General features: G+C 40.6%; 1 protein-coding gene and 1 long non-coding RNA gene across 2 annotated transcripts in view; both read right to left on the bottom strand.

Moving 5' to 3' along the window:
• Positions 1-3,121: 3,121 nt before the first annotated feature.
• LOC139023647 (uncharacterized) lies at positions 3,122-6,340 on the bottom strand. The gene is made up of 2 exons (XR_011474801.1): positions 6,212-6,340; positions 3,122-5,972 (listed from the first exon to the last, which is right to left on the bottom strand). It is a non-coding gene; the product is annotated as an uncharacterized lncRNA (long non-coding RNA).
• Positions 6,341-6,391: 51 nt separating this feature from the next.
• Positions 6,392-14,537, bottom strand: part of tmem236 (transmembrane protein 236) — a 31,347-nt gene continuing 23,201 nt past the window's right edge. Inside the window, 1 exon segment of the mRNA XM_070437155.1 lies at positions 6,392-8,791. Coding sequence (XP_070293256.1) covers positions 8,133-8,791 — 659 coding nt within the window. The 3' untranslated portion in view covers positions 6,392-8,132.

Raw genomic sequence — 14,537 nt, 5'->3', positions numbered from 1 at the left:
CTGGCCTGTATTATAATAGACCTGGCCTGTAGACATGGCCTGTATTATAATAGACCTGGCCTGTATTATAATAGAACTGGCCTGTACTATACTAGACCTGGCCTGTAGACATGGTCTGTATAATAATAGACCTGGCCTGTATTAAAATAGACCTGGCCTGTATTATAATAGACCTTTCCAGTATAATAATAGACCAGGCCTGTATTATAACAGACGTGGCATATATTATAATCGACCTGGTCTGTAATATAATAGACCTGGCCTTTATTATACTAGAAATTGCCTGTATTATAATAGACCGTTCCAGTATAAAAATAGACCTGGCCAGTATTATAATAGACCTGGAATCTATTATAATAGACCTGGAATGTATTATACTAGACCTTGCCTGTAGACCTGGCCTGTATTATAATAGACCTGGTCTGTAGACCTGGCCTGTATTATAATAGACCTGGTCTGTNCTGTAGACCTGGCCTGTATTATAATAGACCTGGTCTGTAGACCTGGAATGTATTATACTAGACCTTGCCTGTAGACCTGGTCTGTATAATAATAGACCTGGCCTGTAGACCTGGCCAGTATTATAATAGACCTGGCCTATATTATAATAGACTTGGCCTCTATTATAATAGACCTTCCAGTATAATAATAGACCCGGCCTGTATTATAATAGACCTGGCCTATATTATAATAGACTTGCCCTGTATTATAATAAACCTGGCCTGTATTATAATAGACCTGGCCTGGAGACCTGGCCTGTATTATAATAGACCTGGCCAGTATTATAATAGACCTGGCCTATATTATAATAGACTTGACCTGTATTATAATAGACCTGGCCAGTATTATAATAGACCTGGCCTATATTATAATAGATCTGGTCTGTATTATAATAGACCTGGCCTGTATTATATTAGACCTGCCCTGTATTATAATAGAACTGGCCTGTATTATACTAGACATGGACTGTATTATACTAGACCTGGCCTGTAGACATGGTCTGTATAATAATTGACCTGGCCTGTATTATAATAGACCGGGTCTGTATTATAATAGACATGGCCTGTAGACATGGTCTGTATAATAATTGACATGGCCTGTACTATAATAAACCTGGCCTGTATTATAATAGACCTGGCCTGTAGACCTGACCTGTATTAAAATAGACCTGACCTGTATTATACTAGACCTGGTCTGTAGACCTGGCCTGTATTATAATAGACCTGGCCTGTATTATAATACACCTGGCCTGTATTATAATACACCTGGCCTGTATTATACTAGACCTGGCCTGTATTATAATAGACCTGGCCTGTAGACCTGGCCTGTATTAAGGCACCTCGGGGATTTGTGGCATATGGCCAATATACCAAGGCTAAGGTCTGTATCCAGGCACTCCGCGTTGCATCGTGCGATGAACAGCCCTTGGCCGTGGTATATTGGCCATATACCACACCCACCCGTGCCGTATTGCTTAATTATACATTACACATGACATTACTCTAGTACAGTGATCTGACCATCTGTTTCTAATATTATCCCAATACATCTGTTTCCACATAGATGTTTTATTTCACCTTTATTTAACTAGGCAAGTCAGTTAAGAACACATTCAAGAAGTATGACATTGCTGTAAAGACATCTCCGAGGATCAATTTGTAAACGTTGATGTAATATTTAAAATAGTACAACAAAGTAAATCCTATTTTTTTTCTTATTGGGCAGCTGCTGCTTACCACTGGATTTCTTCAAATGCTACTTCCGAAGAAATGACACCTGCATGTTAAAACCCGCAACCAAAAACCCACAAGAATAAACCAGCAGATCAGTTGAACTTCCACTTTTATTAAGTCAAACGAGTTAGATACCAGACAGCTGCGTCTAGGTTCTTTACTCTTGGCCCAATGAAATATCGATATATCAGGAACATTGAAAATAGCAAGGCTGGTAATTATTCAAAAATATTTATCGTAAGAATATAGACCCAGTGAATTGTAAGAAACTTGAGTACAGTAAAGTCTAGTATAGTTCAGAACAGTACAGGAAAGTCAAGTAGAGTTCAGTACAGTATAGTTCCATGCCATCCCTAGGAGGGGTGCGTCACTTGAGTGGGTTGAGTCACTGACGGGATCTTCCTGTCCAGATTGGCGCCCCCCCCCCTGGGTTGTGACGTGGCGGAGATCTTTGTGGGCTATACTCAGCCTTGTCTCAGGATGGTAAATTGGTGATTGAAGATATCCCTCTAGTGGTGTGGGGGCTGTGCTTTGGCAAAGTGGGTGGGGTTATATCCTGCCTGTTTGGCCCTGTTCGGGGGTATCATCGGATGGGGCCACAGTGTCTCCTGACCCCTCCTGTCTCAGCCTCCAGTATTTATGCTGCAGTAGTTTATGTGTCGGGGGCCAGGGTCAGTCTGTTATATCTGGAGTACTTCTCCTGTCTTATCCGGTGTCCAGTGTGAATTTAAGTATGCTCTCTCTAATTCTTTCTTTCTTTCTCTTTCTTTCTCTCACTCGGGGGACCTGAGCCCTAGGACCATAACTCAGGACTAATTGGCATGATGACTCCTTGCTGTTCCCAGTCCACCTGGCCGTGCTGCTGCTCCAGTTTCAACTGTTCTGCCTGCGGCTATGGAACTCTGACCTGTTCACCGGACGTGCTACCTGTCCCAGACCTGCTGTTTTCTACTCTCTAGAGACAGCAGGAGCGGTAGAGATACTCTGAATGATCGGCTATGAAAAGCCAACTGACATTTACTCCTGAGGTGCTGACCTGTTGCACCCTCAACAACTACTGTGATTATTATTATTTGACCTGCTGGTCATCTATGAACATTTTGGCCATGTTCTGTTATAATCTCCACCCGGCACAGCCAGAAGAGGACTGGCCACCCCTCATAGCCTGGTTCCTCTCTAGGTTTCTTCCTAGGTTTTGGCCTTTCTAGGGAGTGTTCCTAGCTACCGTGCTTCTACACCTGCATTGCCTGCTGTTTGGGGTTTTAGGCTGGGTTTCTGTACAGCACTTTGTGACATCAGCTGATGTAAGAAAGGCTTCATTAATAAATTTGATTGGATTACATTCTACTTTACTGTACTCTACTGTCTTTTGATAAAAAACAACCATACTGTATTAAGACAAGCTTTTATTCATGTTATATAAATTGGAAATGAAAAGTAGACCAACAAGCTTTACATTCATAAAATGAGTAATTTCAGTTGTACAGACTGATTGTCAAAATAGTTAGATCTGTGCTTAGTCTACTCAGATATGAGTTTTAAATCACACTGCAAATACCTACCAGAGGGCTAAATAGTCTTGAAAAACCAGGATAAAATTCGATTATTTTGTCACATGCTTTGTCAAGAACAGTTATAGACTAACAGTGAAATGCTTACTACTGGGGTAAAGGACCCCACCAGAGGGCAATGCCGTCCCTATTTCGACTTAATTCCTGTTCTAGAGCGGAAACTCTATTTTAGGTTCCACCTCCAAAGAATAATGGAGGCTACTTATTCACGAATTGGGGAAGGAACATCGTCACGTGTATAAACATCAACAAACAAGGCACTGACAGCTGTCAGTGCAGCTGGCTAGCTAATGTGTTGTTGTTGCTGTTTGTTTTTTACTGTATTCAAAAGATTAGCCAGCTGGCTCTGGCTGGTTCTGGATCTGTCATAAGCATTTAGGGAAAACTTTGCAACAAATGGAAACCAGTATCTTTGACTTCGCCATCTATTGTTATCTAAAGTTTTAGCATTTTCATATAAATAAATGGAATAAGACAAAACTCGGGTAATATAGATAACTACTGAAAGGTTTGGGATAGAGATGCGTTTTCTACATTGTAATGGACACTGTGCAACCTTTGGTAGGTAGGCTGCTGCCAGGCTTCGGCTGCGGTACAGCAAAGCCAAGTCAGCTGTGCTCATGGTTCTCACAGGGGAAGTGAAATGACTTTGTACATGATGCACTCGCAAATGACTTGTAACAACACCCTGAGCGCATCGGACATGAAACACCAATACAAATGTAACAGCACAACAACACAGATTAACGAGTTCCTTGACACCAGTCTCAACGTCAACAGTGAAGAGGCGATGCCGGGATACTGGCCTTCTAGGCAGAGTTCCTCTGTCCAGTGTCTGTGTTCTTTTGCCCATCTTAATCTTTTCTTTTTATTGGCCAGTCTGAGATATGGCTTTTTCTTTGTAACTCTGCCTAGAAGGCCAGCATCCCGGAGTCGCCTCCTTACTGTTGACGTTGAAACTGGTGTTTTGTGGGTACTATTTAATGAAGCTGCCAGTTGAGGACTTGTGAGGTATCTGTTTCTCAAACTAGACACTAATGTACTTGTCCTCTTGCTCAGAACAAGAATAGACTGACGCGTTTCAGAAGAAAGTCCTTTGTTTCTGGCCATTTTGAGCCTGTAATCGAACCCACAAATGCTGATGCTAGATACTCAACTAGTCTAAAGGCAGACAGTTGTATTGCTTCTTTAAAATCAGGACAACAGTTTTCATCTGTGCTAACATAATTGCAAAAGGCTTTTCTAATGATCAATTAGCCTTTTAAAATGATCAACTTGGATTAGCTAACACAACGTGCAATTGGAACACAGGAGTGATGGTTGCTGATAATGGGCCTCTGTACACCTATGTAGATATTCCATTAAAACAATCTGCAGTTTCCAGCTACAATAGTCTACTATAGTCATTTACAACATTAACAATGTCTACGCTGTATTTCTGATTAATTTGATGTTATTTAAATTGACAACAAATGTGCTTCCTTTCAAGAACAAGGACATTTCTAAGTGACCCCAAACTTTTGAATGGAAGCGTATATCATACTTTGACAAAAATGATGACTGTTGATGTAAATCATTGTACAACACCATGGGTAAGCTCTGGCCATCATCGTTCAGCTTGAATAAGTGGATTTCTGTTGATGTAAATCATTGGTACAACACCATGGGTAAGCTCTGGCCATCATCGTTCAGCTTGAATAAGTGGATTTCTGTTATGTAAATCATTGTACAACACCATGGGTAAGCTCTGCCATCATCGTTTCAGCTTGAATAGTTGGATTTCTGTTGATGTAAATCATTGTACAACACCATGGGTAAGCTCTGGCCATCATCGTTCAGCTTGAATAAGTGGATTTCTGTTGATGTGGTTGTTTTAACATGGACATCAGCTTTAGGGAGCGGTAATATAGTGGCCAATTGTGGTTGAAATTGAGATCAGCTGGGCGGGTAATCTTAGCGCATATTATTGCTTTAACGAGCGATCACCTGGTGTGATTGACCCACAAAGTCTTTTGGAAAAATGTTAACATCCTTGAAGTCCAGTCATGTAACATGAACAAACATGGCGTACGAGTAGGAATAAATACTGAACTTACATTTAACTCAAAAGTGATGGCTCACGACACACTGTACATTGTATTGTAGTTTGTAGTTATATGGGCTAACCCTAGGGGGTATGGAATACCTTATACAAGAAACAAGCTGTAAAATACCTGGGAAAGACGTGTCTGTGATACATTATGGGGATATCATTGTTTCATTTCTTTGACATTCAGAGGTTGATTTTGCTTTGGAAGTAATCTAATTCTGTCACTATCAATTGATTAAGCTAGTCACTATCTGTACAATAGAAGATGTTTAACCCAGACCATTTTTAGGGAAACACTTATTACCTTCTCTCATTAGGTTAAGCCACGGAAGAAAAGTAGCCAGCAGTTAAAGCTTACATTGTCTGTGTCAGTAGGCCTACTCTGTCTGGGGCGGAAAGGTAGGTCTACTCTGTCTGGGGCGGAAAGGTAGGTCTACTCTGTCTGGGGCGGAAAGGTAGGTCTACTCTGTCTAGGGAGGAAAGGTAGGTCCTACTCTGACTGGTGTGGAAAGGTAGGTCCTACTCTGTCTAGGGAGGAAAGGTAGGCTCTACTCTGTCTGGGGTGGAAAGGTAGGTCTACTCTGTCTAGTGGCGGAAAGGTAGGTCTAACTCTGTCTGGGGCGGAAAGGTTAGGTCTACTCTGTCTGGGGCGGAAAGGTAGGTCTACTCTGTCTAGGGGAGGAAAGGTAGGTCTACTCTGTCTTAGGAGGAGAAGGTAGGCTCTTTACTCTGTGTCTAGGGAGGAAAGGGTAGGCTCTACTCTGTTCTAGGAGGAAAGGTAAGCTCTACTCTGTCCTGGGGTGGAAAGGTAGGTCTACTCTGTTCTGGGGTGGAAAGGTAGGCTTAGCTTTTGACAGTACATTTTACATTTTACATACATTTAAGTCATTTAGCAGACGCTCTTATCCAGACGCGACTGGTGCATTCACCTTATGATATCCAGTGGAACAACCACTTTTACAATAGTGCATCTAACTCTTTTTTATAGGGGGGGGGGGGTTAGAAGGATTACTTTATCCTATCCTAGGTATTCCTTAAAGAGGTGGGGTTTCAGGTGTCTCCGGAAGGTGGTGATTGACTCCGCTGACCTGGCGTCGTGAGGGAGTTTGTTCCACCATTGGGGTGCCAGAGCAGCGAACAGTTAAAGATGAACACATAGGCCTATCTCTGTCCATTCTCAGTCTGTAATTTCAGTAATTTGTGGTATTACAAAAAGATTATGCTAATATGTTAAATTACATAGAATTGCATGGAATGTTAATGAAACGTAATTCTTTCTCGGTGCTGCAAATACGATAGATTAATCTGATAGCTTCTACTATAAATGAAATCTTTCCACCCCTACTCTTGTCTACGGTGGTCTGCAAACCCACAAACTCCTGGCCTGCAACCCCATGAACTATCAAAATGATCGCTTTGCCATGTAATGCTTACAGGACAAAGAACCGTTTTTTAAATGACATATCCTAAGGTTTTGGTCTGTCCAAGAAGTGAGGATAAATTGTAGACATGTTCTCTGCTTTCCATTTCATTTTAATTATTATTTTGGGGTATAGGGGATGGTTCAGGCAGGGCATCCATTTTCATTTCAGAGAGGTCCAATTTTCCCCATGTAACCCTTATTATAAATAATGTTCACTCCCTAGCCCTAGGGGACATGGGCTAGCCCTAATGTCTTCCTCTTCCTCTATGGTATAAAAACCAATAACAACTCAGTGAATCCTGATGATGTCATCTCTTTAGAACTTAACCTTGTCCCCAGGCTCCATTTGCTGACATATAGAGCCTGGTAACACTGTGCTACAAAGACTTGAAAGGGGTGTAGTTAAAATCGAGGCGTGAGAGGGAGCGAGCCGGCTACAGCTGTATTATGGGAATTTGAGAAATGGCAAAGTGTTCGATCACATATTATTTTTGGGAAGCTCAACTGATTCTGTGTCTGGGCATATACAGTTTATATGTGAAAAAAATTCTAAGATGCATACTTTCAGATTTTCCTAAATCACTTGCTCTGCTTGGCACATTGAACTTTACAATGTAGGGGGGAGGTTCTAAGGGTTCTGCTAGATGGTGATGGACTGAGCGATCAGCCAGTTAAAACGGACTGTTTACCAGTGGTGGAAAAAGTACCTAATTTATCCTTGAGCAAAAGTAAAATTAATAGAAAATGACTCAAGTAAAAAAGTGAAAGTCAACCAATAAAATATTACTTGAGTAAAAGTCTAAAAGTATTTGGTTTTAAATGTACTTAAGTATCAAAAGTAAAAGTATAAATAATAGAAAATTCCTTATATTAAGCAAACCAGACAACACGATTTTCTTGTTTTTTAAATTTACGGATAGCCAGGTGCACAGTTCAACACTCAGATATAATTAGCAAATTAAGCATTTGTGTTTAGTGAGTCTGCCAGATCAGAGGCAGTAGGGATGACCAGGGATGTTATCTTGATAAGTGTGTGAATTAGACAATTATCCTGTGCAGCTAAGCAATCAAAATGTGATGTGTACTTTTGGGTGACAGGGAAAATGAAAGGAGTAAAAAGTACATTATTTTCTTTAGGAATGTAGTGGAGTAAAAGTTGTCAAAAATATAAATAGTAAATATAAGTACAGATACCCAAAAAGTACTTTACACCACTCCTGTTTTCACTGCTCCTGCCATAGACTCCCCGTCAAGTCCAGTTCTGAGGCGTTGTGAAACCAGACGTCTCGACAGAGAGAGCTGGCTGGTGGGCAAGACTAGAACATGCTCTCTCTGCGGAAGAGGTGGAGCTTGGTCAGGAAGTTGAAGTAGGTGAATGTCAGGCAGACCAACAGGTTCTTCATTGGGTAAAGCAGCGGTGTGATGTAGCCGTGGACAGAGATCAGAGCGAGGCGCAGCAGCAGGAAAGGCAGGTCCTGCAGGAAAAAGCCAGCTGATGGCAGTAGAGCGCTGTGAGGTGTCACTGCCAGACGGAGACAGGACAGAAATGCCAGGATGTAGACAGCAAACACCCAGCCAGAGTAAAACACATCTGGAATCCCCGCCACGCGCACCAGCTCCACCACATCCATCCAGAACAGGAAGCTGTGAACAAACACCTCTGACCTCATATCCTGGGACCACAGGACACGGAGCGGGCCAGAGTGGGAGTGTGACGAGGAGTACAGGTAGGCTGCGCTGGTTGGTCGTGAGCCGACTGCTTCCTGGTCCCTCCACCTCCCTGTAGCCGAGCCGTTCCCCAACACCCCGTTCTGACCCCTCTCATAGTACAGTTGACCCGACACGCTGTTCACCTGCTCCAGGTGGGTCAGAACAGGACCCGGCATGTCCAGATCCATTTCCATACGGTCTGCTGGAGGAGACAACAGGAGATCATTATATAGTAGTATCAGTGGTGCCCACATTGATCGTGTCCCTGCTTAGAAGAATAAAAATTGACTTATTTTATAGAAATAGGTCATGCCTTTCATCAAATAGCAGAAAACAGTTCATTCAGTCGAAATTCTTACCAGTTACAGACTATGGCAATATTGTCTACATTAGGGGTGTCAAACTCGTATTGCCCCAGGGACCGCATTCGGTCTTCAACGAGGTCCGGAGGGCCACATTGAAAATGTGTTATATTTCCTTGCTGACAAAACGTGGAAAAAATCATCTGAATCCATTGTTTTGGGAATTTTTGATGCTCTCTGACTGTTTAGCTTTTTCAGCGAGCTGGACCCAGTCAAGAAACAATATGAATGTAGGTCCATCATCATTACTACAGTTTCCATTTGGATTTAATCATTTCTAAAAGGTCCAATGCAGCTGTCTTTTTATCTCTATCAAATAATATTTGATTCTGTATAATTCTGMCCCTTCTTTGGATACTGTGTTAGCTAACCTCCGGACAACCTTCAATGCCATACAACTCTCCTTCCGTGGCCTACAACTGCTCTTAAATGCTAGTAAAACTAAATGCATGCTCTTCAACCGATCGCTGCCCGCACCTGCCCGCCCGTCCAGCATCACTACTCTGGACGGTTCTGACTTAGAATATGTGGACAATGACAAATACCTAGGTGTCTGGTTAGACTGTTAAACTCTCCTTCCAGACTCACATTAAGCATCTCCAATCCAAAATTAAATCTAGAACCGGCTTCCTATTTCACAACAAAGCATCCTTCACTCATGCTGCCAAACATACCCTCGTAAAACTGACTATCCTACCGATCATTGACTTAAGCGATGTCATTTACAAAATAGCCTCCAACACTCTACTCAGCAAATTGGATGCAGTCTACCACAGTGCCATCCGTTTTGTCACCAAAGTCCCATATATTACCCACCACTGTGACCTGTATGCTCTCGTTGGCTGGCCCTCGCTTCGTATATTCATCGCCGAACCCACTGGCTCCAAGTCATCTATAAGTCTTTGCTAGGTAAAGCCCCACCTTATCTCAGCTCACTGGTCACCATAGCAGCAATCACCCGAATCACGCGCTTCAGCAGGTATATTTCACTGGTCACCCCCAAAGCCTATTCCTCCTTTGGCCGCCTTTCCTTCCAGGTCTCTGCTGCCAATGACAGGAACGAATTGCAAAAATCACTGAAGCTGGGGACTCATATCTCCCTCACTAACTTTCAGCATCAGCTGTCAGAGCAGCTCACAGATCATTGCACCTGTACATAGCCCATCTGTAAATAGCCCATCCAACTACCTCATCCCATATTGTTATTTATTTATGTTTGCTCCTTTTCACCACAGTATCTCTACTTGCACATCTATCACTCCAGTGTTTAATTGCTAAATTCTAATTACTTCGCCACTACGGCCTACTTATTGCCTTACCTCATTTGCACACACTGTTTATAGATTTTTTTTCTGTTGTGTTATTGACTGTACGTTTGTTTATTCCATGTGTAACTATGTGTTGTTGTTTGTGTCGCATTGCTTTGCTTTATCTTGGCCAGGTTGCAGTTGTAAATGAGAACTTGTTCTCAACTGGCCTACCTGGTTAAATAAAGGTGAAATAAAAACATCTGGGTAAGAATTAAGTATCTTACAGTGATTGTTTTCAATCAAAATGGTCAAAAATAGTTCTTAGCAATGAGCAATTTCTCAAGCTTGAATTTTTCTAGGACTGTCTGGGAGTGGTATGAGTGGGGAGACACACTACAATATATACACACTACAATATATACACTACCTTTCAACAGTTTGGGGTCACTTAGAAATGTCCTTGTTTTTGAAAGAAAAGCACATTTTTTGTCCATTGAAATATCAAATTGATCAGAAATTCAGTGTAAACACTGTTAATGTTGTAAATGACTATTGTAGCTGGTAACGGCTGATTTTGAATGGAATATCTACAGAGGCCCATTATCAGCAACCATCACTCCTGTGTTCCAATTGCACGTTGTGTTAACTAATACAAGTTGATCATTTTAAAAGAATAATTGATCATTAGAAAACCATTTTGCAATTATGTTAGCACAGATGAAAACTGTTCTTCTGATTAAAGAAGCAATAAAAAAACTGGCCTTCTTTAGACTAGTTGAGTGTCTGGAGCATCAGCATTTGTGGGTTCGATTACAGGCTCAAAATATCCAGGAACAAAGCACTTTCTTCTGAAACTAGTCAGTCTACACCTCACAAGTCCTCAACTGGCAGCTTCATTAAATAGTACCCGCAAAACACCAGTGTCAACGTCAACAGTGAAGAGGTGACTCCGGGATGCTGGCCTTCTAGGCAGAGTTGCAAAGAAAAAGCCATATCTCAGACTGGCCAATAAAAATAAAAGATTAAGATGGGCAAAAGAACACAGACACTGGACAGAGGAACTCTGCTTAGAAGGCCAGTATCCCGGAGTTGCCTCTTCACTGTTGACGTTGAGACTGGTGTTTTGCGGGTACTATTTAATGAAGCTGCCAGTTGAGGACTTGTGAGGCATCTGTTTCTCAAACTAGAGACTCTAATGTACTTGTCCTCGTGCTCAGTTGGGCACCGGGGCCTACCACTCTTTCTATTCTGGTTAGAGCCAGTTTGCTCTGTTTTGTGAAGGGAGTAGTACACAGCGTTGTACGAGATCTTCAGTTTCTTGGCAATTTCTTGCATGGAATAGCCTTCATTTCTCAGAACAAGAGTTTCAGAAGAAAGTGCTTTGTTTCTGGACAGTTTGAGCCTGTAATCGAACGCACAAATGCTGATGCTCCAGATACTCAACTAGTCTAAAGGCCAGTTCTTTAATCAGAACAGTTTTCAGCTGTGCTAAAATAATTGCATAAGGGTTATCTAATAATCAATTAGCCTTTTAAAATGATCAACTTCGTTTAGCTAACACAACGTGCCATTGGAAAACAGGAGTGATGGTTGCTGATATTGGGCCTCTGTACGCCTATATAGATATTCCAGTCAAAATCAGCCGTTTCCAGCTACGATAGTCATTTACAACATTAACAATGTCTACACTGTATTTCTGATTCTGATTCCATCTCTCACAGTTGAAGTGTACCTATGATAAAAATTACAGACCTCTACATGCTTTGTAAGTAGGAAAACCTGCAAAATCGGCAGTGTTTCAAATACTTGTTCTCCCCACTGTACATCACTGGTAGCATATATATATATATATATATATATATATATATATCACTTGTAGCAGATATACATTACCAGCTATACATTACCAGTAGCATATATACATTACCAGTAGCATATATACATTACCAGTAGCATATATACATTACCGGTAGCAGATATACATTACCGGTAGCAGATATACATTACCGGTAGCATATATACATTACCGGTAGCAGATGTACATTACCGGTAGCAGATGTACATTACCGGTAGCAGATGTACATTACCGGTAGCAGATATACATCACTTGTGGCAGATATACATTACTAGTAGCAGATATACATTACTATTATTACTAGTAGCAAATATACATCACTAGTGGCAGATATACATTACCAGTAGCAGATGTACAGCACTTGTGGCAGATATACATTACTAGTAGCAGATATACATTACTTTTTTTTTTTTTTAGGGAGGAGATTTAACGGTCTTTCATAGAGACACTGGTCCAGGGAAAACGTCTTCATAGAGACATGGTCAGGAAAACGTCATCATAGAGACGCCGTCAGGAAACGTATCATAGAGACACGTCAGGAAAACGTCTTCATAGAACACGTCAGGAAAACGTCTTCTAGAGACACGTCAGGAAAACGTCTTCATAGAGACGCCGTCAGGAAAGGTCTTCATAGAGACGCCTCGTTCAGGAAACGTCTTTTCATAGAGACGCCGTCAGGAAAACGTCTCATAGAGACCCGCCGTCAGGAAAACGTCTTCATAGAGACCCGTCAGGAAAAAAAACGTCTTCATAGAGACACCGTCAGAAAACGTCTTCATAAGGACAGCACGGTCAGGCAAAACGTCTTCATTGAGATAGAATAAATCATAAATCTTCGTTATAAGATTTTGGCAGTAAGATCTCATTGAATGTCCTGAACATCAGCGAAGGAGATACTATGAAAAAGGAATGTAGCTGGTATATGTTGTGACCAAGTGTTGGTTATTAGGGTTAAGGTTAGGTGAGACGGTTAGGGTGAGACGGTTAGGGTGAGACGGTTAGGGTGAGGCGGTTAGGGTGAGGCGTTTAGGGTGAGGCGGTTAGGGTGAGGCGGTAGGGTGAGCGGTGTAGGCGTTAGGGTGGGCGGTTGAGGTGGGCGGTTAGGGTGGGGCGGTTAGGGTGAGACTGTTAGGGTGAGACTGTTAGGGTGAGACTGTTAGGGTAGACTGTTAGGGTGAGACTGTTAGGGTGAGACTGTTAGGGTGAGACTGTTAGGGTGAGACTGTTAGGGTGAGACTGTTAGGGTGACTGTAGGGTGAGAATGTAATGACATGACGAAACCTTTTGTTTGGTTCCTACTTCATTCCACCGTGGATAATAGTCAACCTGTTGTATTTAGGATTGTTAGTGAGCACCTGACTCCCCGTCACCCCCTGTACCTGTGTGTGTGTGTTTGGTCACTGTGCACACATACTCCACTCACGAGAGAGTCATAAATCAAGTGACACATGCACTCACATTTATATAATTTTAAAAAAATGATGTTTTACCTTGGAACCGGCGATCAGAATAGAGAAGCATGGTAACGTGCACAGAATCACATAGGCCAATGTTGTTGGTCTCCTGAAAAACAGACTGTTAGTCAATGACATCCTCCAATACCGCAACCCTGGTGTTGCAAGTGCCATGCGCTACCAACTGAGCTACACAGGAAAATGTAATATATAAATCATGTATAATGAATAATGTAATGTATGACGTAAAATATGTTATGTATATTGAATCATGTATAATATAATGCGTAATGTATAATGTAATGTCATGTATAATATAATGCGTAATGTATAATGTATAGTGTAATTGTATAAATGTAATGTAATGTAATGTAATGTATAATGTAATGTATAATGTAATGTATAATGTAATGTAATGTAATGTATAATGTTAATGTATAATGTAATGTATAATGTCATGTATAATGTCATGTGTAAGTGTAATGTAGTAATGTATAGTATATGTAATGTAATGTATAATGTACAATGTCATGTATAATGTACAATGTCATGTATAATGTACAATCATGTATATGTACATGTATTATATGTACAATATATGTAATAATGTAATGTAATGTATAATGTAATGTAATGTATAATGTAATGTATAATGTATATATGTGTAATGTATATGTAATGTATAATGTGTAATGTATAATGTGTAATGTACAATGTCATGTATATATGTACAATGTAAATGTATATGTAATGTAAAATGTATAATGTAATGTCATGTATAATGTAATGTAATAATGTTGTAATGTAATAATGTAATGTAATGTATTAATGTAAGTATAATGTGTAATGTAATAATGTATGTAATGTATAATGTAAATGTATAATGTAATGTAATGTATAATGTAATGTATAATGTAAATGTAATGTAAATGTAATAATGTAATGTAATGTATAATGTAAATGTAATGTATAATGTAATGTAATGAATGTAATGTAATGTAAAATGTATATATGTAATTGTAATGTATAATGGTAATGTAATGTATAATGTCAATGTATATATGTAATGTATAATGTAATGTATAAATGC

Source organism: Salvelinus sp. IW2-2015, linkage group LG34, assembly GCF_002910315.2.
Source record: "Salvelinus sp. IW2-2015 linkage group LG34, ASM291031v2, whole genome shotgun sequence".
NCBI classification, from domain to species: Eukaryota; Metazoa; Chordata; class Actinopteri; order Salmoniformes; family Salmonidae; genus Salvelinus; species Salvelinus sp. IW2-2015.
The sequence above is the reverse complement of the archived record's forward strand: the minus strand, read 5'-3'. Positions and strand labels throughout refer to the sequence as shown.